At 38.4% G+C, this 15641-nt stretch overlaps 1 protein-coding gene across 1 annotated transcript in view; it reads left to right on the top strand.

Moving 5' to 3' along the window:
• The window catches only part of LOC124179772 (disintegrin and metalloproteinase domain-containing protein 10-like), a 200365-nt gene that overhangs the window by 166833 nt on the left and 17891 nt on the right, over window positions 1-15641 (top strand). Inside the window, exons 8-10 of the mRNA XM_046564499.1 lie at window positions 298-438; window positions 12729-12853; window positions 13831-13959. Coding sequence (XP_046420455.1) covers window positions 298-438; window positions 12729-12853; window positions 13831-13959 — 395 coding nt within the window. The remainder of the gene's footprint in view (window positions 1-297; window positions 439-12728; window positions 12854-13830; window positions 13960-15641) is intronic.

Genomic DNA, 15641 nt, shown 5'->3' with positions numbered 1-15641 from the left:
GTACATACGATGCATGTGCATGGAGAAGGATTGCGGAAACGATTCATCGGTGTATCCGATCTATCGCGTGCGCGACATTAGATTCGCCCCCGCGGTACATACCCACTTCCGGTTTGCGTTCCAGATCAGATATCGTTTGCGGGTTTTAAAATTAATCCTCGCGATGCGACAATAAATTATTTTCCAAATTAGAAACGCCGCGGGCAGTCATACAGGGCGCAGGGTTTATCCTCTATGTATAATACCTTAATCGCCGGTTCGCCGCATTAATTAATTGCCTTTTATATGACTCTGCAGATTTCAACCAGGACGGTCAGCCCGACAACATCAGCTTCATGATTAAACGGGTCAAAGTACACGGTCACGACGCCCTTCAAGACCCAACCTATCGCTTCACCGGCACTTACGGGGTCGAAGAATTCCTCGAGCTTTTCTCTGGTGAGTTGTCAACAATTTATTCTTTGAGGGATCGTCCCGGGCTATCGGGGGCGCAAAATAGCTGCAGTGATGGAAATTTTTAGTTCCGGTTACCGCTCAGTCCTCGACTATTTTCATTTTTTGCCACAATCGAAAAATATAGTTCTAGGTAGAAAATGAAAATTAGTTTTCTAGCTGTTACCGGAAAGTCTGGTATCCGTTGCTATTCTTTCTCGTTACGATCGCTGTTAATATATTTTCTTGCAACTGTTGCGAAAATTTAATACTTGTGCAACGATAAATTAACGTTAAAGTCTTGTTTGACTAAAAAAGTAGAGTAAACCTCACAAATTGATTTTCCGTTGCAATAACCAAAAAAGGATCGACGATAGCGCAAAATGGTTACGCGGACCTCGTTTTCCGTAATTCCAGCAATATTCAAACAGTTTTTTTTAACGATACCTGTCTTACTGAATTTTTCTAGTTACTGTAACAAATGAAATTTTCCTCAGTGTGATTATTGCGATTCTTTTTTTACAATCGTTAAATTGCGCTAGTCAGTAGCATTTTTCAAAATTTAAAAGCAAAACACTCACGAAGAAAAAGAAAATGAATTTGTAAGCGTATATTTTTTTTTTTTTTACGTTCTCTTCAACGGTTGAAAATGTCTTCGAAAAAAAAGGTGACCTCATGGTTTACACTATTGTAGCCATAAATATTATATGAAACGATATTTGTAAAAAGATAATTGATCGGTATGAGAGCTGCTATTTTGCTGTGGAGTTTTTTTTTTTTTATTGTATATTTTTTTTCTATCAAAATTTACCGAATGACAGCGACTCGAAAAAAAATATTTCGATAAGCGTTAGAAGTTGTGAAAATTTTTGTAAATTTTGAGGCAAATGCAAGTTGTTATCGATTCATTAGCATTCTTCGATTTCTATCATGCAGCGTGATTTCTTTAATTTCTGGTTCATCAGGTAATTTTCAGTGATTTCTTGTGACTAGCTAGTCCCGAAGTAACTAAAAATTACCTAGAACTCTAGAAAAACATTCGAAATCAGAGCTAACGTCGAGAATTAATGAAAGTCACGTGATAAACTATAAACCAATAAAATTGCGATCATTTATTTGATATCATTCATGAAATTCAAAGATTCGTGATACTCGCGAAAAAAAAAGAAGTTCGTTCCTATTCATTGGACCCAAAATATCATCGTAGGAATTTATATTCTAAAATACAGAATAAAAATATACTTGGCAAAAACTGTAAGTCGACGTTAACTTCGGTCTTGTTTCTAAATCAAAAAAATTCGTGCAAGCTTGGCAAATTAGTGGTCGTTTTTTCACGTTCAGCTTCATTAAAATTTACGTCGAATATCTCGATGATATCTTTTACGCCCAATTTTGTTGCAATTTGATTACTTACTGCAACGTGAATTAAGGTTTCTTGTTAGATATATAATTAGTGAAGCACGATGAAATGAATTGCGATGAACGGATAAGTAATGAAACGTAAAAAAAAAAAAACAAATTAAAAGGGAGAGTGAAAAAGTATCGCGTTTCGACTACTTGCAAGTTTATACGTGCCTGTGTGAGTGTGTGTATGTATGTACAAATAAGTTACGTATACGTGTAATAAAATGCACGAGTGTATATACCGGCAGTTGCGTTGATTAACGAGGAAATTTATAACTCGTGACGTGCACGTGGGATGTGACACGTAAGCCGCGTGCTGGAAGAAGTGAAACGAAACCTATCGAAGCGGATAATCCGCACTTATAAATTGTTGATCATCGTGAGCCTAATCCTCGGAGATGAGATACATATAGGGGAAAGCAGGCTTTATGCTTCGCGGCGTTCTAAACTACCACGTAATCCCGATTTCCGGTAATTGATTTATTCCTAGTTTTCTATCGGTTACGGTGTCGTTATCTGACGATTCAAAACTTGCGAAATCTACGTTCAAATTCAAAGTCAGCGACCTTTTGGTCAATATATGAGAACGTTTTGTTGTTTTCTTAATTAAATTCCGAACTTTGATTGGAAAATTCTAAATCAGTTAGTCCAAAAATTTATTAATAGCGACCTTCGTACAATTCGACGAGTTTTAGTTAATTCTTGAATTTTCTTCAGCATTCTGCAAGTTCAATTCGTAACTCAACATCAGTTACTCCAAAAACCTAGGAATTACGATTTTCGTAGTTACTATTAAAATAAGTTTTAGTGTTTCTTGAATGTAACTCATAGCGTTTTGAAAACTCGACGCCAAATTTGAAATAACTGACTTTGGAGATTCTCAAATTTTACAGAGTTTGTCCAATTTCTCGAGATTTTTATACTCGCCGTTTTACGACAGCAATTTGAATATCAATATCGGTATTAGTACGTACTGTATCTTCAAAAAATTTAAACACCAATTTTCGTCATCTGTTCAAAACTCAAAACACATGGACTGAAGTACCACAATACAAACGATTTCGAAAAATAATGTATGCTCCTATATGAAAGTACAATTTAAAAAAAAAAAAACGTGATATTCATATTAATTTCTTGTTAATAACGTGTACAGTTTCTTTTTCGTTTTGTTTTTGTTTTACAATCGAGTTACTTAATCGTTTTCAATCGTACATATCGCGATATATGCCATCACCATAAAAAGTTTCCAACGATCCGTAAAAAAGGAAAGCAGAAATTTCCACAAAAATGTATATCGTATTTCACGAAACATTTCACGTCAATTTTCCGATACGTACCATACAGCTACTATACAGCACTAGAGTAAAACGACCGCGATGAACGAGAACGATCGCCGGACGTGAAGCACGGAGCTTATCAATAAAACTGTATCATGATCACGATAAAAGCCCGGAAGCCGCGGCGCAAATATCCGCGATTTTAAACTTTAATAATAAAAATCCTGAGCGATACGTGCGATTGCGCATGATTCGCAATTGCCAGCTGCAGCGGGGTAAAATTACAGGGAAAAATCATCCCTCGCACCCTGGAATTCTCCCGTGCATGGATCCCATACGGCCCGACATGTGATCCAACCTCCTCGATCGGCTGCATCGTATCGAGCTTTTCTTTAACCCCGCGTCGTTTTGAATTTCATGCACGTTCCCCCGCCTCGCGAATTTAACAAGCAGCTCATCCACTTCCTCCTTCCTATTTCCTTTTCACCCTTTCTTGCTTCCCCCGTTCTCCAACTTTCGGGGTAACATCGGATATGTATCGGAAAACTCTGATAATCCGCGTGAAAGCTCTGGAGGAAAATTTGATGTACGTTTTTATCACACGTTCTCTAATCATATGCGGTTACTTCTTTGAATTCATGGTACGTCTTACTTTTCCAATCTCGAATCACAAGGCTTCGGATATTTGATAGTTTGGACGAAGAGAAGTATGGTCGAGTCTCGAACTAAAAACGAACTGCATTCTTCACTTTTCACTCCGTTAACTACAGTCAACTAATAGATTGATGAGGTATTTCCAGAAGTATAGATTAGGTGTATACCTATGAGGAATTCCAGACCATTCCATATTCCATGAAACCAGTCTTGAAGTGTTGTATTGAAAGATAGAAGTTTTAAGAATTTTTCAGGAATTTTCAGACCGTTTAAACAATGTCTTAGTTGATCAGAAAAATTGAAAGTGCTAGAAAGATATCATCATTTCTTGGAATATGTAATATTTGTAAAAGAAAATAAAGTTTTTGAGAATTTTAAAAAGCTCTCTTTCAAAATACCTCTCAATATTTATAAATAATTAACCAGTTGAATGAAAAATCTGGCAAAATTCAGGGTACTGTTTCAGAGTTGGGACAATAGCAGAAAAAAATTTGAACATGATAAAAAATTTTGAGAATCAGACGTTCGTTGGATTCGCCTGGAATTCCCCCTATATTACAAAAGACTATTTTCTACAGAATCGTTGCACCAGATTTTCTTTTACTTTTCAATCCTCAATTTAATATTACCACTTGTTGATCGTAATCAATATCGCTGTAACGTTGTAAAATTAAATATTCAACGATCGAAACATGGATAAAAAAAAATCCGTTTCAGTTACGCTGTAGAAAATAATCTGTCGATCTGAAATAGAACAAAACAAAACTAGATATTCAACCATTTTGAAAGAATTTCGAAAAAAGCATTGATAAATCGGAACTATTGTTTATTAATACAGTATTTTCAATGTTTGTATTTTTGAATAGATGTTCGTAGCCGACAAATATCACAATTCGATATCATATGTTGGAATAAAACTAACAAAAAGTATCGATTTTTAAACAACCAACGTCCTCAAATATTGGAAGCATTACGCGTAACGTATCTACTCGTATCTCGAAGTGCTGTCAATATTATACACGAACACCAAGGCATCTATACACTAGTCTGCGTATCGATTCGTGCTTCGAATATTACACGAAGGTTGCTTTTGTTCGGTTAAACAGTGGAGGGAACCGAAGAGTTGAGTGCTTTCAAATGGTACAATTATTTTCGCTCCTATCGGTTCGTGCAAGCTTTCATCAGTCCGTTATTTTCCATCGTAAATGGGAAAACTCACAGAGTAAAACATCGACAAAAGAAGCTGCAATTGATTCAGGTTACACGAGAAAATCAAACCAAGTTTCAATCCACGAACCTTTTTTAATGCAATGTAATCGATTATTCGCATCAGAGAGTCATTCAATCGTATAAGTAATTGGTCTAAATATTTGCAAAGTGTTTTTGTTTTTTTTTTTTTATTTTTCCTCATACTTTCTATTCAAGTTACTTATTAAGGACGTGATATTCGGAGTTTATAATTCAATGCGATTTCCTTTCGCAATAACCGAAATGCTGTCTTTTCATAATTGTACGTAAATAATGTTGATCATGTTTTCACTGGCAAAATTTGATAAGAATTCGATGATAATCAATCCAACGTCGTCTTTCCGTGATGAATAACAGGTTGCAAATATAATTATTCTGACACTTCTCGACGTCGCGTAAATTCGAATGAATCTCACCGATCGAAATTGAGTGTATAAAATTGTTTGATTGAACTATTATTTTATGCGTGAGAAAAGTGACGACAATTACCAACGAAGCAAACTTAAACATATCAGAATATGGACGTCTTATAGATTAACAAAAATGAAATAACTAACTAACTAACTGATATTTGCAAATTGACGTTGACTGTTCGAAACTACTTCGATACAAATCCGGTAATGAAAATATGAGAATTGCTCGGATACGACAACGAAGGAAAGAATTAAACTGTCAGGCACCAAAGAAGATTTCGTGCCAGAACAACGACGTGAATTGAAAATTATTTCATTAACGGGGTAGCGAGTTGATTAAGAACGTGGGTCTTAACGTTGGCAGGGAATCGACGAGCGGCCGGGGCGATGTTGAAAATTCATTTCCCCAGGGCCCAGGAGCATATCAAGCGTTCCGAAAATCCTAGGCTATACTAGACACTATACCGCGCGCATACAATATTCGAATAGAGGAGGATACGCGATCCCAGCGGTGTCTTTCCCAAATCTGCATAGAAAGCAGAATAGCTGCTATACCCCGAGCTGTCGGACCCGAAGAAAGCTCTGTGCTTACAGACACCGGAAATCAGTGCGAAACAAGCCCGCGACACATCCGAGGATTGAACCCAGGCTTAAGGATACACGGGACGTATAGTCTGCAGGCCAAACGACCGGGTTTGGGTTAACCGTAAGCCAGTCTTTGAACTTCCCGTTTTCAAACTTGCTCTCAAGTCTACAACACCAACACCAACACCGACACCATACCGACACCGACACCGACACCGACACCGACACCGACACCGACACCGACACCGACACCGACACCGACACCAACGCCAACAACAACACCAACAACAACCAACACCAACAATAACACCAACACCAACACCAACAACAACAACAACAACAACAACAACAACAACAACAACAACAACAACAACAACAACGTCGTTATCTTGTTTGAATTGCGGAAGCACTATGTTAAATTCGTGACAATGACTAAAGAACGTTAAGGGCTTTAATACACAAAAATCACAGGAGTTTCGAACTTTTGACTATTATATTTGACCCGTAGCTATAAGGTACAGTTTTTTTCTCATCTAGCCTTAGATTCTTGACCATCGACCATAAAAATCCGGTGGTAACAATTTTTATAAAACTTCGTTCATTCATTATCAAGATATCATGATCGCTATTTTATTTTTTTCAAATTTTGTTAATTGAATAATTCGAAAAGTACCGAACCGATTGAAGCTAAGATCTAATCGGTTCTCAGTTTGGAGAAGCCGCGTCAATTGAGACGAAAATCATTGAAATACGGTTACTCGTTCTCAAGATATCATCGGGAAAAAAAATGAATCACGTGCGTAGCGAAAACGCGAGTTTTTGTTTCCGGTTGATTAGAATAACAATCTTTTTTCTAGTGAAAATACAGAAAAGGGTAGTTGAAATATGTCGAATTAAAAACGAAAATTAGTCAAGGCAACTAAAGCTGATTAAGTTGAATCTGATTCATGAAAGTCTCTGTGATGCAGAAAAAAAAGTTTCTACCTTACACGTGAATTGTAAATAACTTGTTATCGAGAACTTCAGAAGAATCACATTATTTCACTATTTTTTCACCAGAAAAGCCGTACACTTCGTCTGATTCTATTGAAAAATAACTGATTATCTTCCTAAATGAAGTTCCTAAAAAAATTTCTGATACGGATTCTTTCTCGAGTTCTTCGGTTGGAAAAAAATAAAACCGATACGTACTGTTGTAGTAATTTTCACATGTTACACTAGTCACTGAACAAAAAACAAGTTACTGTTAATAAATCATTTACTAATAAAATCAGTTCCAGTGAAAAAATAGTAAAACAATCAGATTCCTATCACGTAGTTAAGACGTAAAGATTTTTGAAGTCTAATTTCAGTGTTCTAACATTTTCTCCTGGATCAAATTAACTTTAATATTCATTCCAATGTAAATAGATCAGCTTCAACGACACCATTTAAAGCTCTGTTTTGTCACACTCTTGTTTCAACCCATTTTCAATCCGATCACTACACATGGACCCCATACATGCATAAGTCGCAATGCATTTACTGCGGGGGTTCGAATCTTACAAGGAACATCAGTTTAATGTCCCCACTCCGATTTCGTTGCAATTCGCGCATGTTGAAGAGCGTGTTTAAAACTAAACGACATGTATATTTCTTTATCAGCGAAAAAACGGTTCAAACCGGTGAAAACGACTCGCAAAGATGGACATCCAACGGTGTGGATCCTCGGTATCAGACAGAAGCGCTTGATGTAATCGAATGAATCCAACGTTTTATTCATTAATAGAAACATTTCAGCGTTAGGTCCATTCAAATACATCAAGCGCTTTAAAAAAACCGACTCGCTGAGCGCCCATATTCGGGGGTCGTTTTCACCCCCTTTAAACCGTTTTTCCTCCAATAAAATATAAAGTACGTGTCTTTCAATTTTTAATGCTCTACAACATACGTGAGGAGGAAACGAAATCGGAGAGAGGACATCAAACTGGCGTGTTCCTTGCGAGTCAGCCCGAGATATCAGGCCGATTCCGATTTGCTCAGGACCAGGTCCGGCATTCTCTGGGCGGCTACGCTGGCTCCATGAGAATCTCCAGTTGAAGCCGAGCCGCGTTACCCGCGCGAAGCGAACCATAATACCCCGGTTCATTGCTTCGTCCGATCGACCAGAAACGCCACAATGGTTTGGGCGCGCCTCCCGATAAGCGAACAACACCACCGACAATGATAATAGTTTACCGTTCGCGTTTACGTTTCGTTTCGTTTCGTTTGGTTTGGCTTGGTTCGGGTAAATTGGGTCGGGATAGTTCGTAGCTTCCAGATTACGCGGCTCCATCTCATCGCCGCTGCAACCCCCCAAAAACCCCGCCCGGCATTCTTATCGCCGTTTTAACACCGGGCAGTTCACCGTTACGCCGAGCCGGGTAAAGCTCGTCAAAAATGAATAATAAGCCAGCTTTTCATCCCCTCATGGCTTCTACCCCCCTGAGAACCTTAAGCGGGCGCGGTTAACCCGGAAAGAATTTTACCCTCCGATTTATACAAGTAAATGTGTCCATTTCGGAAGGAATCGATGCATTTAGATTTTAGTTTAGAATTTTTTTTTTCATCTTACATTCTTTACATTCCTTACGTGTTGTGTTGCCATTCGTTTAACACAGTTTTCAAGCTCATGTCAAGCAGGCTGCTCGGCCATAAGTCGACACTTTTTTAATTATTTTATTACGAGATTTTCGCGCATTAAACGTTGATCATTTTTCATTTTTTAAGCCATAACAATCCGTTTGGAAATGCAAAAGTAGAAAATATAGGAATTATCAACGAAAGTTTACTTCATTTCAAATTGAACTGGAACGTTCAAAAACCTGGAAAAATTTGTCTGATTTCACTCTGATCAGCTGGTTCATCTTGTCCGAAACAAGATTATTTCGATTACCGGGTTCTCTACCTCCTAGATCCTGCGCTCCGGGTCCGCTTCCTGATGAAACGCGACTTCCAGGACAAGCGCTTCATAGTTCTGGCTGTCCAGGTCCTTGACCTGATGACTTTTGACCTTCCGGACTAATCTTACAGTTTACAAGTTTGATTATTGAATACGTCATGTTTTGTACCATCAAACCAATATGCGTGCTTCAGATAACATTTTGACTCAATCAGCCAAGCTCTTACCTCCCTGATTGTTTTCAAATTTTCTCACGTCACCATCATCATGATTCGGATGTTTATGAAGAATTCAACAGCTTTGAGAAGTTTCTTCTTCTATTTCGTTAAACAATTTAACACATTTCGTTCTGAATACTGCATAACATAACCGTGAAGGTAGAGAATAGACAGAAACGAGTCTACGAATTTCAAAGAATAAATTTCAGCTGTATTGCATTCACCTTGAAGTCAAATTCAAAATCAAATTTCTTGTGTCCCATAATTGATATTCGCATATTCGCCGCTGAAATTTTAATCATGCAGGTAAACGAAAAGTTAAAAAAAAAAAAAAAAGTAGAAAAAGAAAAAGAAAATAGTCCAAATTTGCACTCACGAATTATAGATACGAATTGTCAAATCGGTTGTCACGTCAAACCAAAAGTACAAATCAAAAACAAGACATCGTTCGATCAACCAGCGAATGAGTATTCCCTTGAAAAGTGGAAACAGCAGGAAAGGCTTTGGCTTTGGTGTACAATGTAAGCGTCGTTATCACCAGGGTGAGAATAGTGGGGGATAAGGTATCGCAGCGCCTGCAGAGTAGGTACTTGTCAAATGAAACCGTGAGGCGCCTTAAACGAATCATTCGACGGTGTAATTAGTGTTTACAACAGTTGAGGGAAACGTTTTAGTAGGCAAAGCTCTAGGTAATGACCTGGAGGGAGGGCCATTTATCCGTTACATTGAACGCCCCGCGGAGAACAACTTGAATACAACCCTGCAGAATACAAGACGAACCCCCCTATAGGTATACATATACATATAATCAAGCCCTGAATTTCTCCGATGTAACCGGAAAAAATGGGGCGGAGTTGAAATTCCGAATCGGATAAGTTACGAAAGCGCCGAAATCTGAATTTTTTGGTGGTGAAACTTAAAGTAAATAAATCAAACTTCGACGAAATATCGAAGTTTCGAATGGTCCGAAATCCTACGCTCAAAGTTTCAAAAGGGCAAAATTCGTGAAAAATAACTTTATGCTGTTATGTATTACACTTTGAAATTTTAGGGTAGCCATCATACATTTCACTCAAAACAGACTTTAAATATATTTGTTCAATTTCGGATCTTTTATAACGTAATAACGTGTAAAATTTTATAAAAAATTGCATGAATATTTATACAGTAGGAATATTCGTAAGATTATAGATTTGTTTCAAAAGAATCAGGAATCAATCTGTGGATCAACTAATCATTCATTCATTTAACGGATGAATAACAACGAGTTTCATGATTTGAGCTTTCTGATTGAGAAAGAATTCATTACAGGTTTGGCACTTTGTTCACAATTTTATATATATATGTACTGTAAAACGACACACACGTGCACGAATTTTTGAGCTCGTTAGCTTTCGTTATATTTTTGCGTTCCAATTTGATTTTTCAAAATCCTTTATAAATTTTAATCTCAACGTCATTGAGAGCGGTATAATATTTCAGAAAATAATACGAATAACGTTGTTTTCATCGTATTTCCCATCGGTTTGATATAACTGGAATAGATAGCGTATGAAATAAATCAAAAACGAGAATGGTCGGCGAGCCACGCGTAGGTATATTTTAATTTCAGTATTTCAACACCACGTACCTATATAACCGCTATTTTCCACTCTTCCATACGTGTATACGTAAACGAATACATACATATATATAAAGGTATGTGCGAGCGTAGGAAATAAAAAGCGGCCTTTAAAGACGTCGTACAGAAACACACGAGGGGTGAATTCGTGCGAGGATAATTTTTTCCTCCCAATTTCGCCTCGCCTGCAGGGTATATTGAAAAATAAATTTGCGCAAAAGTAAAAGTGAGAAAAACAAAAGAACATGAAAATTGTATTTACGGAGGGTGGATCATTTAAAACAAATAAAACAGCTGTTTTACCGATTCAGCGTCGCGCATCTCGGAGCCGAGGAGTATTAAAGCATCGTGTACGACCCCCTGAAAACAGTAATTTCAATTTTAATTCATTTTTCGTTGTATACGTAATAACACAATCCACGTTTTTCCAACCCCCTAAATTTTTGACACCCTATGTGGGGTATATACACTCGTTTACGTATAACTACTTGCCTAGATGCGCGTATCTCTTCTCTCGTAAACACGGCCCCTGATTGAATTATCGGTGCGACGGTTAGGAAACTCTGTGCACCATTTTCGCGGAAATAATTATAGTCCAATCGGATTAAGCAGTCGACTCCAGTCTTTCGATTCCGACGCCACATCTTCGCCGCTTGCGAAAGCCTCTCTCGATTCAATCATCACGTTTCAAAGCAGATCAAATGCTTCGATACGCACCCTCTAGGCCCTGATTGGATCGGAAGGAAAAATAACCTCATTATTATATCCTAAGGGCGGCGGGAAGTTTCTCAGACCGCTGATTGTTCCTACAACCATTGACACGCGATCTTCGATCGATTTCTCTCTCTCTCTCTCTCTCTCTTTCTCTCTCGCCAGCTTCCACGTGTAACTTTCGTCTAATAATCTTCTAATCTGACACCAGATATCCGTGTATGTGTGTGCGTGAAGATGAAATGCGCCCGTGTATTGAGAACACGCTTGGATTGGTTGTGTATACATGGATATATACGTATTTATGTACATATGTGTATACGTATATATGTATATACGTTCAAAAGTATGATTGATGATAAAAGTTTATTAAGCGCGCGGCGACGTAGAATGGAACTTTGTCAAAGGCCGTCTTTATTAATAGCTCAGCTGTCACTTGACATTGACGGGTTTCGCACCGTCTTTCATACTTTGCCATTGAAGAGTGGCTTATTTATTATCGAAAGTAATTTTCCCGCTGTATCCAACTTGCCAGCATCGTTCATCCAACAGTGAGAAAAGTGGCAGAAAATCGAGCTGCAGCATCTTGATGCAATTTTTTAAACACATGGACATCATTTTTAAGTAACTGCATTAATTGATATTCTCACAAACGCATGTTTTATTATCGAAATTAAATTGGATTATTACGAAATAAAAATTATCTTCGAATTCAATTAAATCTATGTTGGTAGTGAATAATTTTTTTTTATCATACACGCGTCATAAACGCAATTTTCGACGCCTGTAACATGTGCCTGAAATGGCAGTATGCAGCGGCGTTGCGTAGTCCGAATCATATAAAACACCGTGCACTGCTCCGCACGCGCGCTTCGTCGTATAGAATGTTGTGCGTCCCTGCGCACGCGCAGTAGAAAACATAGCGCACCGCTACGCATGCGCACTCGAAGCAAACCGAACGAGGCTTGGTCCGATACACAACTGACGTTGCAGGCCATTTCATGCAAGTGTTACGGTCATTAAAATTCGTTTTCGACGCATTCGTGATAAAAAAAAATTGTATGCAATTAGTGATGAAACGAGGAAATGGTGACTATTCTCTGATTTTTGTCACTCGTTGCATAAAGTACTATTATCATAGTAATATACAATGACAAAAAATTTCTTCGCCTCCGTCACTCCATTTTTCTATACAAGTGCATTTCTTTTGTACTCCGTGGACGTAATTGCAATAATTTCTTCCAGAGGAGGACTACGACGCATTTTGCCTGTCCTACATGTTCACCTATCGGGATTTCGAAAAAGGAACGTTGGGTCTGGCCTGGACAGGCGATTTGAAGAACGCCGGAGGCGTTTGCGAGAAGAACGGGGTATGTCTGCTCTTTTGCCTCACCATCCTTGGCCGTAAGCCCGTACCGGAAATTGCGCGGGGTTATAGAGCGGTGAAATATTCTTGAAACTGAGTTGCATGGTCCACAGCTGAATGCAGGACTGAAACTCCAAGGGTATACTTACTCGCCGTAGGATAGGAGGAGTTCCATGCACTACGGGTCGACTACTCGCCCTGATATTATGCTAAATACCGTCTGGCAGACAACGTCTGCCAGCCGGATAAAGGACTAAAAATTATTCAAACCCGTCAGAGTTACAGACATTACGGAATAATCTTCCCGTCTCCGTGTTGTCGCATCGATTCTTCAATTCGGACAACGATGTGTTAAAGTTTCGTCGATACCTGATTGCATACCTAGTGGCGAAAGAGACCGAACTTGTTATTGGGAATGATAATGTGGCTCTGTGACGTCTGGTGGCAAGAATATGAATTACTCCGATTGAGCTGTATATCATTTTAAATTACATCTTTCGTCGTATTTTTTACAGTGCATTGATTACTTCCGAGAAAACTAAGGACTCACAGCTTGCATGAAGTTATCTGTACTTTCCTGTTCGCGTAATTGACCTAAATCTATCGGTTAACAAACCAGATCTCGACGCCATATTGCTTAGTCATGTCCATGTTTGTTCTAACTAAGAACTAAATTTTTGTAAAGCTTCGAAAAAATTTAAGAATCATATCTGTCGTGACGTTTTCTAATCTTACAAAGTCACAACGATTCATTTGTATGTAAAAAGAAACTAATCGTGAACAATCATTTTCCAACTCGTGTGTTTTCTATTCACCGAAATAATTTTATTTACATTTCATTTTCAATGGATAAAAGCTTGTCACCCGCCACAGATGAATATACATATTATTAGACTCAAACGGAATGATAAGCTTTTTGGGTAGCAAAAGACTCGCGGAAAGTCTGAAAGTAAGATAATTTGGGAAAATATCTGATTCCAGCATTACAGAGGAAGCATGAAGTCGTTGAACACAGGAATAATAACGCTGCTGAATTACGGAAAGCACGTTCCACCTGCGGTATCGCACGTCACCCTGGCCCATGAAATCGGTCACAACTTTGGATCGCCGGTAAGTTGTTGTTACGTGGTTATAGCTATACACAGGCCGTACATATACCTAGAAGCAGGATTTCCCTCATTCCCTCGGGTTCGCGATTCGGGCAAAATTCGCGATCCCCTGGCGCCAAACTTGAGCGCTAATCATCAGGGAAGTTGGCCGTTGCCTCGACATAGTCTGTGGAATATCAATGAAATAGAGAGGCTCGCGTTAATCTCACTAAAAAGGAAAAAACCGAAAGAGAAAATAGAGTGAGTTTTTTCAGCGGTGGGTGTCATTTTATTCGGCACTCGCATTGGCTGCGGAATTAAATCAGAATGTTGAACGAGGTATTCCGGTATTTCAAACAACATTTCACAAGCGGTCTTAAATTGTTGTCGGAGTTAAAAAATTTGGCGAAAACGTCGAAGGTATGGATCAGCTAAAACCAAATGTTTACTTTTATCCTGATACTGTAAATTCTTCGTTATAAACTTCACTAAAAATTTTGCCATTTTGCCGATTTCATTCGCTTCCAATCGACTTGATCGAACTTCCGGTATCAAAACTTATGTTTTGTACATTCTGAATATTCCCCAATAATGCGAAATCGGTTGTATGCAGAGTGAAAATCTAGATAAGAAGTATTTCGGCCGACCCACCAACTTTTGGCCAGCTTTTTGGCGTAAAAATTTATTGACAAACAACAATGCATAACTGCTTAAGAATGGTACGATTTTCGAATCTCATCATACAATAAACATGCCTAATTTCTAACCGGATCAAAATTTAGATCATGAAAGGCTGTCCGAAAGTTGGTGGATCGGTCAACACACAGTTTTCAAAAACACCCCAATTTCCAGCATACAGGGTTTTGAACTCACGAAGAAAACTCACCCGAGGTGAATCTTATCGATTTTCATCACACTGTGTGTAATGTATTGCCGTATATAAAAAAAATATTGGAAACGTATTTTTTCATGCTAATTCAGTCGTTCAAGTGGCAAAAATAGCCCCGAAACTCTACCTCCACCACTGAATTTATTAAGATCTCCCGATAATGACATGAAATTTTCCGTAGGAGCCAATTAAATATTCACTATCAACAGACGATAATGTGCGCACTGTTTTTCAGGCGGTTATTTTAATCCACTAAACAACCTAAAAATAATCATGTGATCAAACATACTGTTACAAAGGGTGAAGTAACCCGTCTTGCCCCACCTTTCCGATCTAGTAGTCGTCACAGCTAAAAGACACACAAAAGCTTTCATGTGTTACGAAATTGAATAAGATTGCTGCGCGAGTCGATATTATTGTAAAAACATTCTTGTTTCTGACTTCTATCTACAAACACGTATCTCTGAATTCACTTGTGCCTTATTGATCATTTCTTTCCGTTCAACGAGCCCCGTAATTTTATTCTGTAGGACAAGTTCGTTAAACTGGTGTCAGAAGTGGGATTTTTTCGAGCTTACCGCGCGATAAACTATCGCAGAGCTTTAGGCGTGAAAACGTTTCTAATTTTATTCTTTACGTACCACAACGTATCACAGAATAAAGATAATCGTCGAAGTAAGTACACCTCGGTTACTTTCCTTGTAAGTAAAACTTGTGTCGATATAACCGAATCGGAAGGCATGCGCCACCTTTAAAATTTGTGCAACCTTAGCGTGTAACTGGGGGTGGGTCACGTCGTCTGGGGTGGCCTGGGG

This window comes from Neodiprion fabricii, chromosome 4 (genome assembly GCF_021155785.1).
Source record: "Neodiprion fabricii isolate iyNeoFabr1 chromosome 4, iyNeoFabr1.1, whole genome shotgun sequence".
NCBI lineage: Eukaryota > Metazoa > Arthropoda > Insecta > Hymenoptera > Diprionidae > Neodiprion > Neodiprion fabricii.
The sequence above is the reverse complement of the archived record's forward strand: the minus strand, read 5'-3'. Positions and strand labels throughout refer to the sequence as shown.